This window comes from Nerophis ophidion, linkage group LG24 (assembly GCF_033978795.1).
Source record: "Nerophis ophidion isolate RoL-2023_Sa linkage group LG24, RoL_Noph_v1.0, whole genome shotgun sequence".
NCBI classification, from domain to species: domain Eukaryota; kingdom Metazoa; phylum Chordata; class Actinopteri; order Syngnathiformes; family Syngnathidae; genus Nerophis; species Nerophis ophidion.
This window is the reverse complement of record NC_084634.1, coordinates 22,613,038-22,626,588: the sequence shown is the minus strand read 5'-3', so window position 1 is coordinate 22,626,588 and position 13,551 is coordinate 22,613,038. Positions and strand designations below refer to the sequence as shown.

The following is a 13,551-nucleotide window of genomic DNA, read 5'->3' as shown; positions in this document are numbered from 1 at the left end:
ATTGATGTTAAAGATTTCTTATTTTGGGAAGAAATGTTTAGAATTAAGTTCATGAATCCAGATGGATCTCTATTGCGATCCCCAAAGAGGGCACTTTAAGTTGATGATTACTTCTATGTGTGAAAACTGAATCACTTGTTTATTTTTCAACATGTTTTTAGTTATTTTTATAAATTTTTTTCCAAATAGTTCAAGAAAGACCACTACAAATTAGCAACATTTTGCACTGTTATGCAATTTAATAAATCAAAAACTGATGACATAGTGCTGTATTTTACTTCTTTATCTCTTTTTTTCAACCAAAAATGCTTTGCTCTGATTAGGGGGTACTTGAATTAAAAAATGTCACTGAAAAAAGGTTGAGAACCACTGCTGTAAACAAACCACACATTGAACACCCATTTGTTACATGTCTTACCGAACATCTTCCTTTGAGAAAGCGGAATTACCGAGGGTCCCTGAAAGCAGCACAGCTGCCGGCTCCGTCGCCATAGCAACAGGTCGCTAACCAGCGCGGCGGTACAACACTGGCCCACCAGGCTCCTTATTACTCTGTCATTCGGTCTTGTACTTTATTTTGCACATCGCAAGTATGCAAACAAGTAAGAAAGAGATCGGAAACTTTGATTTTTCTGGCAGTGAAGAAGCAGAAAACAGGTAACTTTGCTGTTGAATTCTCTAAACATTGTTTTTAAAATATATATTGTTGTTTCTTATTAATGAAATGCAGCAGAGACAATGTGCATACCTGCACCACATTTTGTCATTCATTTGATTTATTTGTATGTTCATTTGTGAAAATCCAGTTAGTTTGTATACCAATGTTGTGCAATATGAACACTTATTTTGTGACTGTGGCACATTCAGAGTGTCCAAGGAGGATGGCACTCATGTGGAGGTCAACAAGGACAGCCCGCCTCAAGGAGAAGAGCAAGATGGAGGGGTATGTTTGTGCTATTCATTTATTATTAATATCTGTAGTAGTATAGCGGTGTATTGCTTTTTTGTGTAGTATTTTGTTTATCATTCGTATTCCTTTTTATTATATTTTTAAACTTTGAATACAAAATTGGAATTCTTTTTTTTTAATCTATTTTTTTTTTTTAATATTATCTTCTTTTTTTTTTGTCCTGTCCAGCTACTTAGGCAAATCATATTGTTGATATAGATGCCCATATTTGCTATACAGATTTAATTTACAAAAGAGAAGTGTGGGATACTTCTCTTGTTGCCTTATTTGTATTTGACTTTATTAAATTGATTGATATACTGTAATTGTTTGGAGCAGGAGGGGACAGAAAGAGATAAAAAGGAAGACACACTAAAAAAATGCTGGGTTATTTTGATAACCCAATTTATGAGTTGCGAGTGTTGAGTTAAATTGTGGAGTTATTTTTATGAAAAGCAATCTATTTTTTTTGGGGGGGGGATTATAAGTGTATATTTTAACTCAATGTCATGGTTTTCAAAACTATGAACCATTTCTGGGTTGTTTTTCAACGAGTAACACATTTTTGGGGTAAAAGGCTTTTTTATTATTAAAAAAGTAGTTTTATCTTGAAGGGAATTTTGATATGGATTAATCTCATTAACATTATTTACAATCAGGGATTAATGTCATTAACATTATTTACAATCACACATCTTCTGCGATGAGGTGGCGACTTGTCCAGGGTGTATCCCGCCCTCTGCCCGATTGTTGCTGAGTTAGGCGCCAGTGCCCTCCGAGACCCCAAAAAAAGAATAAGCGGTATAAACTGGATGGATGGACAATCACACATTTTATGTACATGAAAATATTTAAGCATGCTTTAGCAGTGGTTCTCAACCTTTTTTCAGTGATGTACCCCCTGTGAACATTTTTTAAATTCAAGTTACCCCCTAATCAGGGTAAAGCACTTTTGGTTGAAAAAAAGAGATAAAGAAATAAAATACAGCACTCTGTCAGAACAATATTGCTCATTTGTAGTGGTCTTTCTTGAACCATTAGGAGTTTGAGAATGAGTTTGAGTTTATTTGGAACATGCAAGCATACTACATGATACATCACAATTTCCAGTTTCTCTTTTCAACATGTTCGAAAAGGAGTAGGAAGAAGCAGAGCTTAGGGAAAAAAATGTGATCCGATGGTCAGATCACCATATTTTTGTTCCATTTTTATATCACTCTGCGGTTTGACATGCTTAGTTCCTGTTTTGTTCGTTTCCATGGTCATTCATTTGTTTTAGCTGCTACACTTGGTTCCAGCACACCTGTCTTTACTAATCACCACCCTTTATAGCCAGCCTTTTCTGTTCACTCATTGTCGGATCTTAGTATGCTTTCACGCAACTGCTGATGAATTCATGATCTATCTCGCTAGCTCTCATGCTAAGCTCTATTTTTATTCCTAGCTTTCATGCTAGCGCTTTTATTTGACTTTCTATTTGCACCAGTGTTTTTGTTCATAGCTCCTTTTGTTTAATAAATCCCTTAGTTCTTACCTTTTTGCTGTGTTCTTGCTGACGCATCCACGGAGGACTGAATCCGGCAACAATATGCCACAGAAGTCTCACAAAAAAGATATAAAAATAACTAAAAACTTGTTGAAAAACAAACAAGTGATACAATTATAAATAGAAAAATAAAGATTTCTGCTCATTGAAGTAATCAACTTAAAGTGCCCTCTTTGGGGATTGTAATAGAGATCCATCTAGAGTCATGAACTTAATTCTAAACATTTCTTCACAAAAAAACATTTTAAACAAACAATATTTATGAAACATGTCCACAAAAAATCTAGCTGTCAACACTGAATATTGCATTGTTGCATTACTTTTCACAGCTTACATTCATATTTTGTTGAAGCATTATTCAATAAATATATTTATAAAGGATTGTTGAATTGTTGCTATTTTTAGAATATTTAAAAAAAATGTCACGTACTCCTTGGCATACCTTCAAGTACCCTCGAGGGTACCCGTACCCCCATTTGAGAACCACTGATTTATAGGACTGCTATACATACACGGCAATTCTTGTATGAAAACATGTCACACATATCTTGCTCTTGAGTGTATTTTAATGGAATAAAAAATATTTTTGATCAGTAGTTGGGAAGGAGTATGTTATGGTTTCAAAAATTTTTATCAAATTGCGGATCAGTAAAAAGTATTTTTAATAACAAATCACTGGAGAAAAATAATTTAAGAGTAACTAAAGTCAGCTCCAGGAAGACGGGGTCAAAAAGTCTGTTCAGCATCTGAGGAAATACGAAAACAGGGTTCAAAAAAGGTTTCAGGGCAAAGGTCAGAATGATAGAGTTCAGGTTAGAATGTACCACAGGCAACGAACGAACTGGCACTGCAGACCAGTAGCAGAACTTAATTGAGAGTTGTGGGCGTACTCAACCCAGGAAAGATGGGCACTCCACTGCGTGGGATTATCTTTGCCCTTATGTGGGCCTACCGAGGATGTCGTAGTGGTTTGTGCAGCCCTTTGAGACACTAGTGATTTAGGGCTATATAAGTAAACATTGATTGATCTGCTGTCACACATCTTAATGCGGCTTCCAGTCCCTGATTTGCCCGTTCTGTCTGCCCATTAGATTGGGGGTGAAAACCGGAGGAAAGACTGTCGCACCAATTGACTTACAAAACAGCCGCCATACTTGAGGTGAATTGTGGTCCACGGTCCGAAACAATGTCCAACGGCAGTCCATGTAGACGGAAGACATGATTAACCAGGAGATTTGCAGTTTCCAATGCTGTCGGCAGTTTGGGTTGAGCCACAAAATGACAGGCCTTGGAAAAACGGTCAATTATAGTGAGTATTACTGTATTACCTTGGGACGGTGGCAGTCCTGTGACAAAGTCCATAGAGATATGAGACCATGGCCGAGAAGGTACGGGGAGCGGCTGGAGAAGTCCAGAGGGTGGACGGTGTGAAGACTTATTTTGGGCGCAGACAGGGCAGGCAAGGACATACTTCCGTGTGTCAGCATCCATTGAAGGCCACCAAAATGTACGTTTGAGCAGGTTGAGTGTGCGAGTGACTCCAGGGTGGCAAGAAAATCGTGCAGTGTGGATCCATTGCAACACTTGAGAACGGACAGAGTTAGGCACATAGAGGCGGTTATTGGGTCCATTACCTGGATCGGGATCTGTGCGTTGAGCCACCTTCACCTTTGCTTCGATCGCCCAAGTAACGGCTGCCACAATGGGAGTGGAAGGGAGAATGGTCACTGGGTCAGAGGGGGTGTCAGAACAGGTGAATTGGCGAGAGAGAGCATCTGGCTTGGTGTTCCTAGAGCCTGGCCGATAAGTTAGGACAAAATCAAATCTACTGAAAAACAATGCCCACCGGGCTTGGCGTGAATTGAGTCTTTTGGCAGTTTGAATGTAAGAAAGATTTTTATGATCAGTCCAGACGATAAATTGCTTTTCAGCTCCTTCCAGCCAGTGTCTACATTCCTCTAGTGCCAATTTGATGGCCAAAAGCTCCCTATTCCCTACATCGTAGTTATTTTCAGTCTGAGATAAACGACGAGAATAGAAGGCGCGGGGGTGGAGCTTGTCATCAGAGCTAGACCGTTGTGATAACACTGCCCCGACTCCAGAGTCAGAGGCATCCACCTCTACAATGAACTGACGGGTTTGGTCCGGTTGCATTAACACTGGTGCGGTAGTGAATAAGTCCTTTAGTTTTCTGAATGCCGACTCAGCCTCCTCAGTCCAAGAAAAGGGAGTTGATGATGATGTTAAACGGCAAAGGGGTTGGGCAATTGAGCTGAAGTTGCGGATTAATCGCCTATAAAAATTTGCAAAACCCAGGAACTGTTGGAGCTTCCGACGACTTGTTGGCTGTGGCCATTCTAAAACTGCCTTTATTTTTTGGGGGTTGGGTCTCACTTCTCCAGCCTCAATAATAAACCCCAAAAAGAACAGTCACGGTGAAAATCACATTTCTCCGCTTTGACATACAATTTGTTTTCCAGAAGTCTTTGTAAAACTAAACGGACGTGTTTGATATGTTCAGCAGGGGACGGAGAAAATTAAAATATCGTCGAGATAAACGAAAACAAAATGGTTTAGAAAGTTTCTCAAAACATCATTCACAAGTGCTTGAAAAACAGCTGGGGCGTTAGTAAGACCAAAAGGCATGACCAAATATTCGAAATGTCCTATGGGGGTGTTAAAGGCTGTCTTCCACTCATCCCGTTCTCTAATACGTACGAGGTGGTAAGCATTGCGCAGATCTAATTTTGTGAAAATGACAGATCCCTGTAATGGATCAAAGGCTGCTGTGAGCAAAGGTAGTGGATATTTATTTTTTATAGTAATGTTATTCAGGCCACGATAATCTATGCAGGGACGTAAGGATTTGTCTTTCTTTTCAACCCCAAAAAATCCGGAACTGATAGGGGAAGAAGATTGACAGATTAAACCTGCTGATAAAGACTCGTTCAGATATTTTTCCATCGCTTCTCTCTCTTGGCGTGACAAATTGAACAAGCGGCTAAAGGGCAAGGTGGCACCAGGAAGGAGCTCGATTGCGCAATCATACGGACGGTGAGGAGGAAGACATAAGGCTTTGTCTTTACTGAAAACCTCTCTGCCAGATCATGATAAGTAGGGATGTTCGAAAGATCAGAGATTTCCAGAGGATCAGACGGTGCACCCTTAATGGGCACCAGGCCAGAGCGAAGGCAATTAATGTGACACTTTTCACTCCAACCTGTAATTCTACTATTTAACCAGTCAATGTTGGGGTTGTGCAAACTCAACCAAGGATGTCCTAAAACGTGTGGTGTGTGAGGAGAAGAAATAATCTTAAATTGAATCTCTTCATGGTGGTTTCCAGAGAGGCAAAGTGTTAGCGGGACAGTACAGTGAGTAACATTAGCCAAAAGTTTCCCATTAAGAGAATTGGCAGTAATGGGAACTTTAAGTGCCTGTAGGGGGATGTTAGACTGTTTAGCTAACTCAAAATCTAAAAAGTTGTCCTCCGCACCAGAATCGATCAACGCCGACAAAGGTAAGGAAAATTTACCCAACCTAAGGGTAGCCTGAAGTAACAATCAGGGACTACACTCTATTTTAGAATACCTCACCAAAACTCCCAGGCCTACTGGTGAGTCGGGTCTTTTTGGCCTGACTGGACAAGTGGAAATTAAATGACCCGATCCCCCACAATATAGGCACTGACCTAGCCTCATGCGCTGCTGCCGTTCTTCAGGAGACAGGGGTGCTCTGCCCAGCTGCATGGGTTCTTCTGTTGCCACAGGAGGGGTAGGATGTGGAATTTCTGCTGCTTTAATTGCTGGTCTGTGAACAGTTTGAGGAAATTTAGTTTGACCATTTTTCTCGAGGAGGCGCTCAGGTAAACGGGTATCTAACCGAATCACCAATGAGATGAGTGAACTAAAATTTGTCTCTGCAAGCCAATTCATCCTTTAGCTGTTCATTAAGACCCTTAATAAAAATCTCCATAAGTGCTTGGTCATTCCATCCTGAGTCAGCTGCCAATGTTTGAAACTCCACAGAATAATCTGCAGCACTGTGACTTCCTTGCTGTAGTGATAGGAGACGCTTTCCTGCACTACCAGCATAGTTTGGGTGATCAAAAACTTGCCGGAAACGCCCAACAAAGTCATTGAATCTCCTGAGTGCCAGTGGATTCTGGGAGTCTTCTGCCTCTGCCCATGCTAACGCCCTGCCACGCAGTAACCCAACCATGAACAACATTTTTGACTTATCTGCAGAGAAGGTTGTTGGTCTGAGTTGAAAAATGTTGGAACACTGCAGAAGAAAGCCTCGACAGCTGCTTAGGTCCCCATGAAAAGGCTCAGGGTTTGGCACGGGAACTTCAGGAGTGGTGGCAGAGGCGTGAGGTGAGGCAGGGGTCAGAGGTGACTGGGCAGAGGCTGTGGATGAAAGTTGTTTTGTTAAGACAGATATTTGGTTCATGAGTTGGCTCATTTGTGTTACGAGGTCCTGATTTCCTTGAACAAGAAGGCGTAGTGTCTGTTCATGCAGGGCGAGCAGGATGCCTTGATGTGAAACGGCTTCCCTGATTGCCGCAGGTGTGTCCTCATCAAGGAGAAGATCCGCTGGATTCATACTGGCCAGTTCGTTCTGTTATGGTTTCAAAAAATTGAATCCAATTGCGGATCAGTAAAAAGTATTTTTAATAACAAAAAATCACTGGAGAAAATAATTTAAGAGTAACAAAAGTCAGCTCCAGGAAGACGGGGTCTAAAAGTCTGTTCAGCATCTGAGGAAATACAAAAAACAGGGTTCAAAAAAGGTTTCAGGGCAAAGGTCAGAATGATAGTGTTCAGGTTAGAATGTACCACAGGCAACGAACTGGCACTGGCTGGGTGGAGATCCAGGGTTTAAGTCAGGTCGTTGATTAGGTGCAGGTGGGCTTGGATGGCTGGCAGCACACCTGCAACTGACGACCAGGGAGAGACTTGCAGACAAGAGGAAAAAAAAGGCAGAAGAACTGCCCTCACGACAGAGTAGGACAAACCAGCAGTAAAATGTATAATTTTTAACCAACTATTGGGTCATGGAGCGCTAAATTACGCAGCCTTAAATTTGACTGGGAATAACCCAACATTGTAGTGAGCATAAATCAGCTTTTGTGTTAAATAAATTCAACACAATAGTTGGGATATGAATCAACCAACATTGAGTTAGCATAACTCAACTTTTGGGTTAAATAATTCAACCCAATAGTTTGGTTGGGAATAACCCAACATTAAGCTTTTTGGTTAAATAATTCAGCACAAAAGTTGGGTTGAAAAAATTAACCCAAAATGTTGAGTTAAAGAAAAAATCAGATAAAGGGTCCGTCCTTTTCTGAAACAGCAGTTGGGTTAAAATTGGGTTATTATTTAACCCAACATTTTTTAGTGTGCAGGGGGACAAAACGGACAACAACAACAACATTTTATTATTTTTATCATTATTGATATTATTATTAATATTATTATTACTATCATTATCTAAAAGTATTTGAATTAATTGAGCCTACAATCTCTTGTATTTTCAAGACCTTCAGTACATGTATTGAATAATCAAATACGTTTAAAAAAATAAATAACATTGTTTCATTTAAAAGTAAAAGAGACAAATCATATTGATGAACATTTGACGAGTAAATATGTGAGATTACAGCCAATTTCCAGCAATTTGAAGTTAAAATTAGGACAAACCCTTTCAAAACATATAGTAAAAATATTCACAATATTAAGACCTAATTCCAAGGTCCGAGTGCCAAAGGTATGGTTGTAGACACTCATTGCCACAAATTGACCTTGCACATTACACAAATACATAAAACAATTAATAAAATACAAAGTTCATGACATACGTTTTAAGACTTCCATTTTAAGCCAGCAGCCTATAAACTATGGTTATAATTTTGACTCTCATCTGAACACCAAAAATAATTCCGATCGGAATTCCTACACGGATTAATGGGACAATTTTCTATGGAAATTTAATTTTTGTCTTTCTTACGAAAGGTTTTTTTTTGGACATTGAATTAATGCAACCAAATGTTTAGCGTTTCAGTTTTGAAAACTGAATTTTTTTCACATCAAATTTCGTTGGATGAAAATGAATGAGAAAAAGTTGTGTTTTGAAATTCAGTGTAAAAAAAAATTAAATGTTTGAAAATTCAGTGTAGAAAAAATTCAGTGCAGAAAACTCAAGTGACAAATTTGACACCTGAGACAAAACCATTTGCTTTGGTCCTAAATCACTCAAAGTGGGTCTCGAGTTTTGACGCAACGGATATTCTAAGATTTTTTTTTTTTTTACACTGAATTTTAAAACACAACATTTTTCACACTGAAATTTAAAGCACTGACTGAACTTTTAAACACACACATTTTGCTAACACATTTTTATTCAATGAGATTGTCAGCATAATTCACCCATTCACAGAATTCAAACGCAAACATTTCAGTTACATTAATCCAGTGTAAAGAAAATAAAAAGCTTTTGTAATAAAGACATAAATTAACCTCCATACGCCAGCATCAGTAATAAATTGTACATAGAGCAGTCTCCGTAGAATTATATTTTAGATGAACATTGCATTTTATTCACTACTGTAATAAATCGAGTCAAGTCCAAGTCCAAGTCCATGGTTCTTGCCCGGAAAAGGGTGGAGTGCCATCTCCGGGTTGGGGAGGAGACCTTGCCCCAAGTGGAGGAGTTCAAGTACCTAGGAGTCTTGTTCACGAGTGAGGGAAGAGTGGATCGTGAGATCGACAGGCGAATCGGTGCAGCATCTTCAGTAATGCGGACGTTGTATCGATCCGTTGTGGTGAAGAAGGAGCTGAGCCGGAAGGCAAAGCTCTCAATTTACCGGTCGATCTACGTTCCCATCCTCACCTATGGTCATGAGCTTTGGGTCATGACAGAAAGGATAAGATCACGGGTACAAGCGGCCGAAATGAGTTTCCTCCGCCGTGTGGCGGGGTTCTCCCTTAGAGATAGGGTGAGAAGCTCTGCCATCCGGGAGGAACTCAAAGTAAAGCCGCTGCTCCTCCACATCGAGAGGAACCAGATGAGGTGGCTCGGGCATCTGGTCAGGATGCCACCCGAACGCCTCCCTAGGGAGGTGTTTAGGGCACGTCCAACCGGTAGGAGGCCAAGGGGAAGACCCAGGACACGTTGGGAAGACTATGTCTCCCGGCTGGCCTGGGAACGCGTCTGGAAGAGCTAGACGAAGTGGCTGGGGAGAGGGAAGTTTAGGCTTCCCTACTTAGGCTGCTGCCCCCGCGACCCGATGATGGATGGATGGATGGATGTAATAAATCATTCCAGGGGACAATACTATAGCAATGAAACTACTTGAAGTCAGCTTGAAAATGAGTAAAGAGGGGACGGCAACCCAAAATGTTGAAAAAGCCATATTGGAACAAAAATACACACACACAAAAAAAAAGATCTGTCTGTTGTCGCAAAAAATTAAAAGCCTTATATAAGTGTTATAATGAAGGCAACATATGATGTAAGTGTCTGTATTAACTATATTAGCCTATTATCAAAGGCTGACGCAAATATTGTTGACAGAAATGTTGTATTTGAATTTTTAGTCTACACATTTTTACAACATTGGAAATCATTAATAAAATGGAGGCTTCTCACAAGATGAGATAACTTTTGCAAATTTCTGGCTTAGATTGGCCAAAGGTATAGAGGTGTGTGTCCAAGTTAAAGGAAACGTCAGCCTGTCTTCTTCTAATGGATTTATTACAATCTGTCACGTTCTGTGGTCATACTTTGTTTGGTTATGTTCTGTTGGTTTTTGGACTCTTTTAGTTCCTGTTTGCGCTTCCTGGTTTGTTTCGTCACCATGACGACTCATTGGTTTCACCTGACTCATTTGGACTCATGCACCTGTCACTAATCGGGAAGAGACTATTTAAGCCTGTAGTTGCCAGGTAGTCGGCCTGGCGACATTGACATTGTTAGTACTCTTGACATTATCATGCTCTGTTTATTCTTGTTCATAGTTCATACTGCTCTGCTCACATCACCTTGAGCGTTTTTGTTTATGACCATAGTTCAGGCTATGTGTTTACATTTTTGTGCCTCCACTATGAGTGCCTTTTGTTTGTACCCTTTTGTAGCTTTTGAGTTAAGATTAAATCATGTTTTTACCTGCACGCCATCTCCAGTCAAGTTCGTTTGCATCCCGGGAAAACAATCCTCGCAGCAAGCTGCAAAGTAATCCACATTCTGACACAATATTTGCTAGCTGGGTAATGTTTGCTGTGTTCTGGAACAACATGGCACACAAACAACTATGTGAAATGCAGCCAATATTACATACAGGTAATGAGTCATGAGAGATGCAAATATAAATTAAATACAAAAAGAACATATGTAAAGTAAATTAAATGAGCTCAAATATACCTACAAACGAGGCATAATGATGCAACATGTACATACAGCTAGCCTAAATAGCATGTTAGCATAAATTAGCTTGCAGTTATGGATTGACCTAAAATGCCTGATAAGCACTCCAGATAATCAATAAAATCAACAAAGCTCACATTTGTGCTTTCACACAATGTCTTTCTGTGGCAGCATTAGAAAAAGTGATATATGTAAACAAACTACGATGAGTTCATTGATCGCTGAAATTAGTAGGACAAAACAGTGCTTGCCAAATACTCTCATCAGTGAAGCATGTTTAATATAAACAGTGGGATTTCTAACAATTAGGAAGGTTTGTGTCATGTTTGTCCTCCAACAGAAACCATAGTAAAACAAAAAAAATATATATTTCTTTCATCTTTTTCATTTTTCACACAGCTTTGAAAAAGCTCCAGGGAGTCACTAGGGCGATGCTAAAGAGCGGCATTTGGCTCTAGAGCCGTGAGTTGCTGACCCCCGGGCTATCATAATGTTCTTGCTACTCACTGTTGTCAGTTTTTTAAAGGCCTACTGAAATGAGATTTTCTTATTTAAACAGGAATAGCAGGTCCATTCTATGTGTCATACTTGATCATTTCGCGACATTGCCATATTTTTGCTGACAGGATTTAGTAGAGAACATCGACAATAACGTTCGCAACTTTTGGTCGCTAATAGAAAAGCCCTGCCTTTACCGGAAGTATGTGCGCGTGACGTCACGAGTTGCAGGGCTCCACACATATTCACATTGTTTATAATGGGAGCCACCAGCAGTAAGAGCAATTCGGACCGAGAAAGCGACAATTTCCCCATTAATTAGAGCGAGGATGAAAGATTTGTAAATTAGGATATTGATAGTGAATGTATAGAAAGAAAAAGAAAAAAAAAAGCGACAGCTCCGGGCGACGGCAGTGTGAGCGTTTCAGATGTAATTAGACACATTTACTAGGATAATTGTGGAAGATCCCTTATCTGCTTATTGTTTTAATAGTGTTTTAGTGAGATTTGAAAGATTGTAAAGTAAAGATTGTAAAGACATACCTCGAGGTCGGATGGCTGCGGTGAACACACTGTGTCTCAGAGAGAAGCCGAGGAGCCAAGCTCACAGCTGCTGCAGAACGACAAATAATCCGCTGATGTCTCCGGTAAGATATATATCACAATTTCCCCATCCAAAAACATGCTGGTTGACGTAGAGAAAACATGTTCGTTTGACCGCTCTGCTTTCACAACAAACAAAGAAACATCGGCTGGGTCTCGGTGCTAAAGACAGCTGCAATCCACCACTTTCCACCAACAGCATTTTTCTTTATAGTCTCCATTATGAAATGAACAAATTGCAAAAGATTCCGCAACACAGATACCCAAAATACTGTGTGATTATGCGGTTAGAGCAGATGACTTTTAGCTGTGTGTGTGCGCAGCACTAATATTTCCTGACAGTCCATGATGTCACGCGTACACGTCATCATTCCGCGACGTTTTCAACAAGAAACTCCCGGGAAACTAAAAAGGCCGTATTGGCATGTGTTGCAATGTTAATATTTCATCATTGATATATAAACTATCAGACTGTGTGGTCAGTAGTAGAGGGTTTCAGTAGGCCTTTAAACAATACATTGAGTGTTAACTCATGTTCAGTGGATATTAAATCTTTGCTGCTGTACATGCAATGGGGTTGTCAAAAGTATCGATACTTTGATACCAAGTTGATACCAACAGGCAAAAACACATGGATACCTGATCTTTCCAGTATTGTCGGCAACAAATACTGTACAGTATGAAATTTTCTCCTCAGTGAGCTACGTCAAATCCCGTAGTCTGCTCCGAAGAATGCCTGCTGTCTAAAATAAATAATTTCTTCCCATTGAATTTACTTTTTACCTGTCACAAATGCATATTTGGCGCTTCGGGGTTGCTCCTGCTCATAGATAAATTGTAGTTAGCACAACTGTAGGTTTGGTGTAACTCCACATCACAACACACCTCATGCGGGCCATAGAATAAGACGTTGCAGAAATGACCTGTGATGCACTTTGCGTCTATATTTAGCAAGGTACTTCTAAAAAGGGAGAGGTGGAATTTTGTAAAGAAATACAAGCGGCCGCGGAAGTATCTGCTGTGCAAGTGAGAGCAGAGATCCGCCACCACAAGCCCATGCAGTGTACATTACCACAGCATGCATAAAACCTCTGGAAGCATGCAACCCAACATTTATCACTTCCATAAGTGTTGAGAAAACACAACTTTGAAACACTCTTCCATTGTTTGGCAACACTTTGATCACCTCTGGTTGAATCATATCACCACAAAGGGAAAGTGTGACCTGGGGCTCTTTTTTTAATTAGCCTGTGGCATATTGCAGAAATAAAATAAATAAAAAATGGAAACATACAGCAAAAAGGCGTAACTTAATGAAAAGTCTAAAATGTTTGTCTTGACTTGATTAGTTATGTTCATGTAATCTGTATGATTTCCTGTCCAGGTGGTCTTATCTTGGTTCTACTTCCTGTTGAATTCCTTGTTTTGTTTCACCTTCATTTTCCTGTCAGCACACCTGTTTTCTATATCTAATCAAGTCCATTTAGGTTCACTTGTTTCTCCTTTTACATGCGTTACTCTGCTGCCT

At 39.9% G+C, this 13,551-nt stretch overlaps 1 protein-coding gene across 1 annotated transcript in view; it reads left to right on the top strand.

The window, feature by feature from the left end:
• Positions 1 to 566: 566 nt before the first annotated feature.
• Positions 567 to 13,551, top strand: part of drc1 (dynein regulatory complex subunit 1 homolog (Chlamydomonas)) — a 57,242-nt gene continuing 44,257 nt past the window's right edge. The window contains exons 1-2 of the mRNA XM_061885633.1: positions 567 to 657; positions 868 to 943. Of these exons, the coding sequence (XP_061741617.1) occupies positions 593 to 657; positions 868 to 943 (141 nt within the window). The 5' untranslated portion in view covers positions 567 to 592. The remainder of the gene's footprint in view (positions 658 to 867; positions 944 to 13,551) is intronic.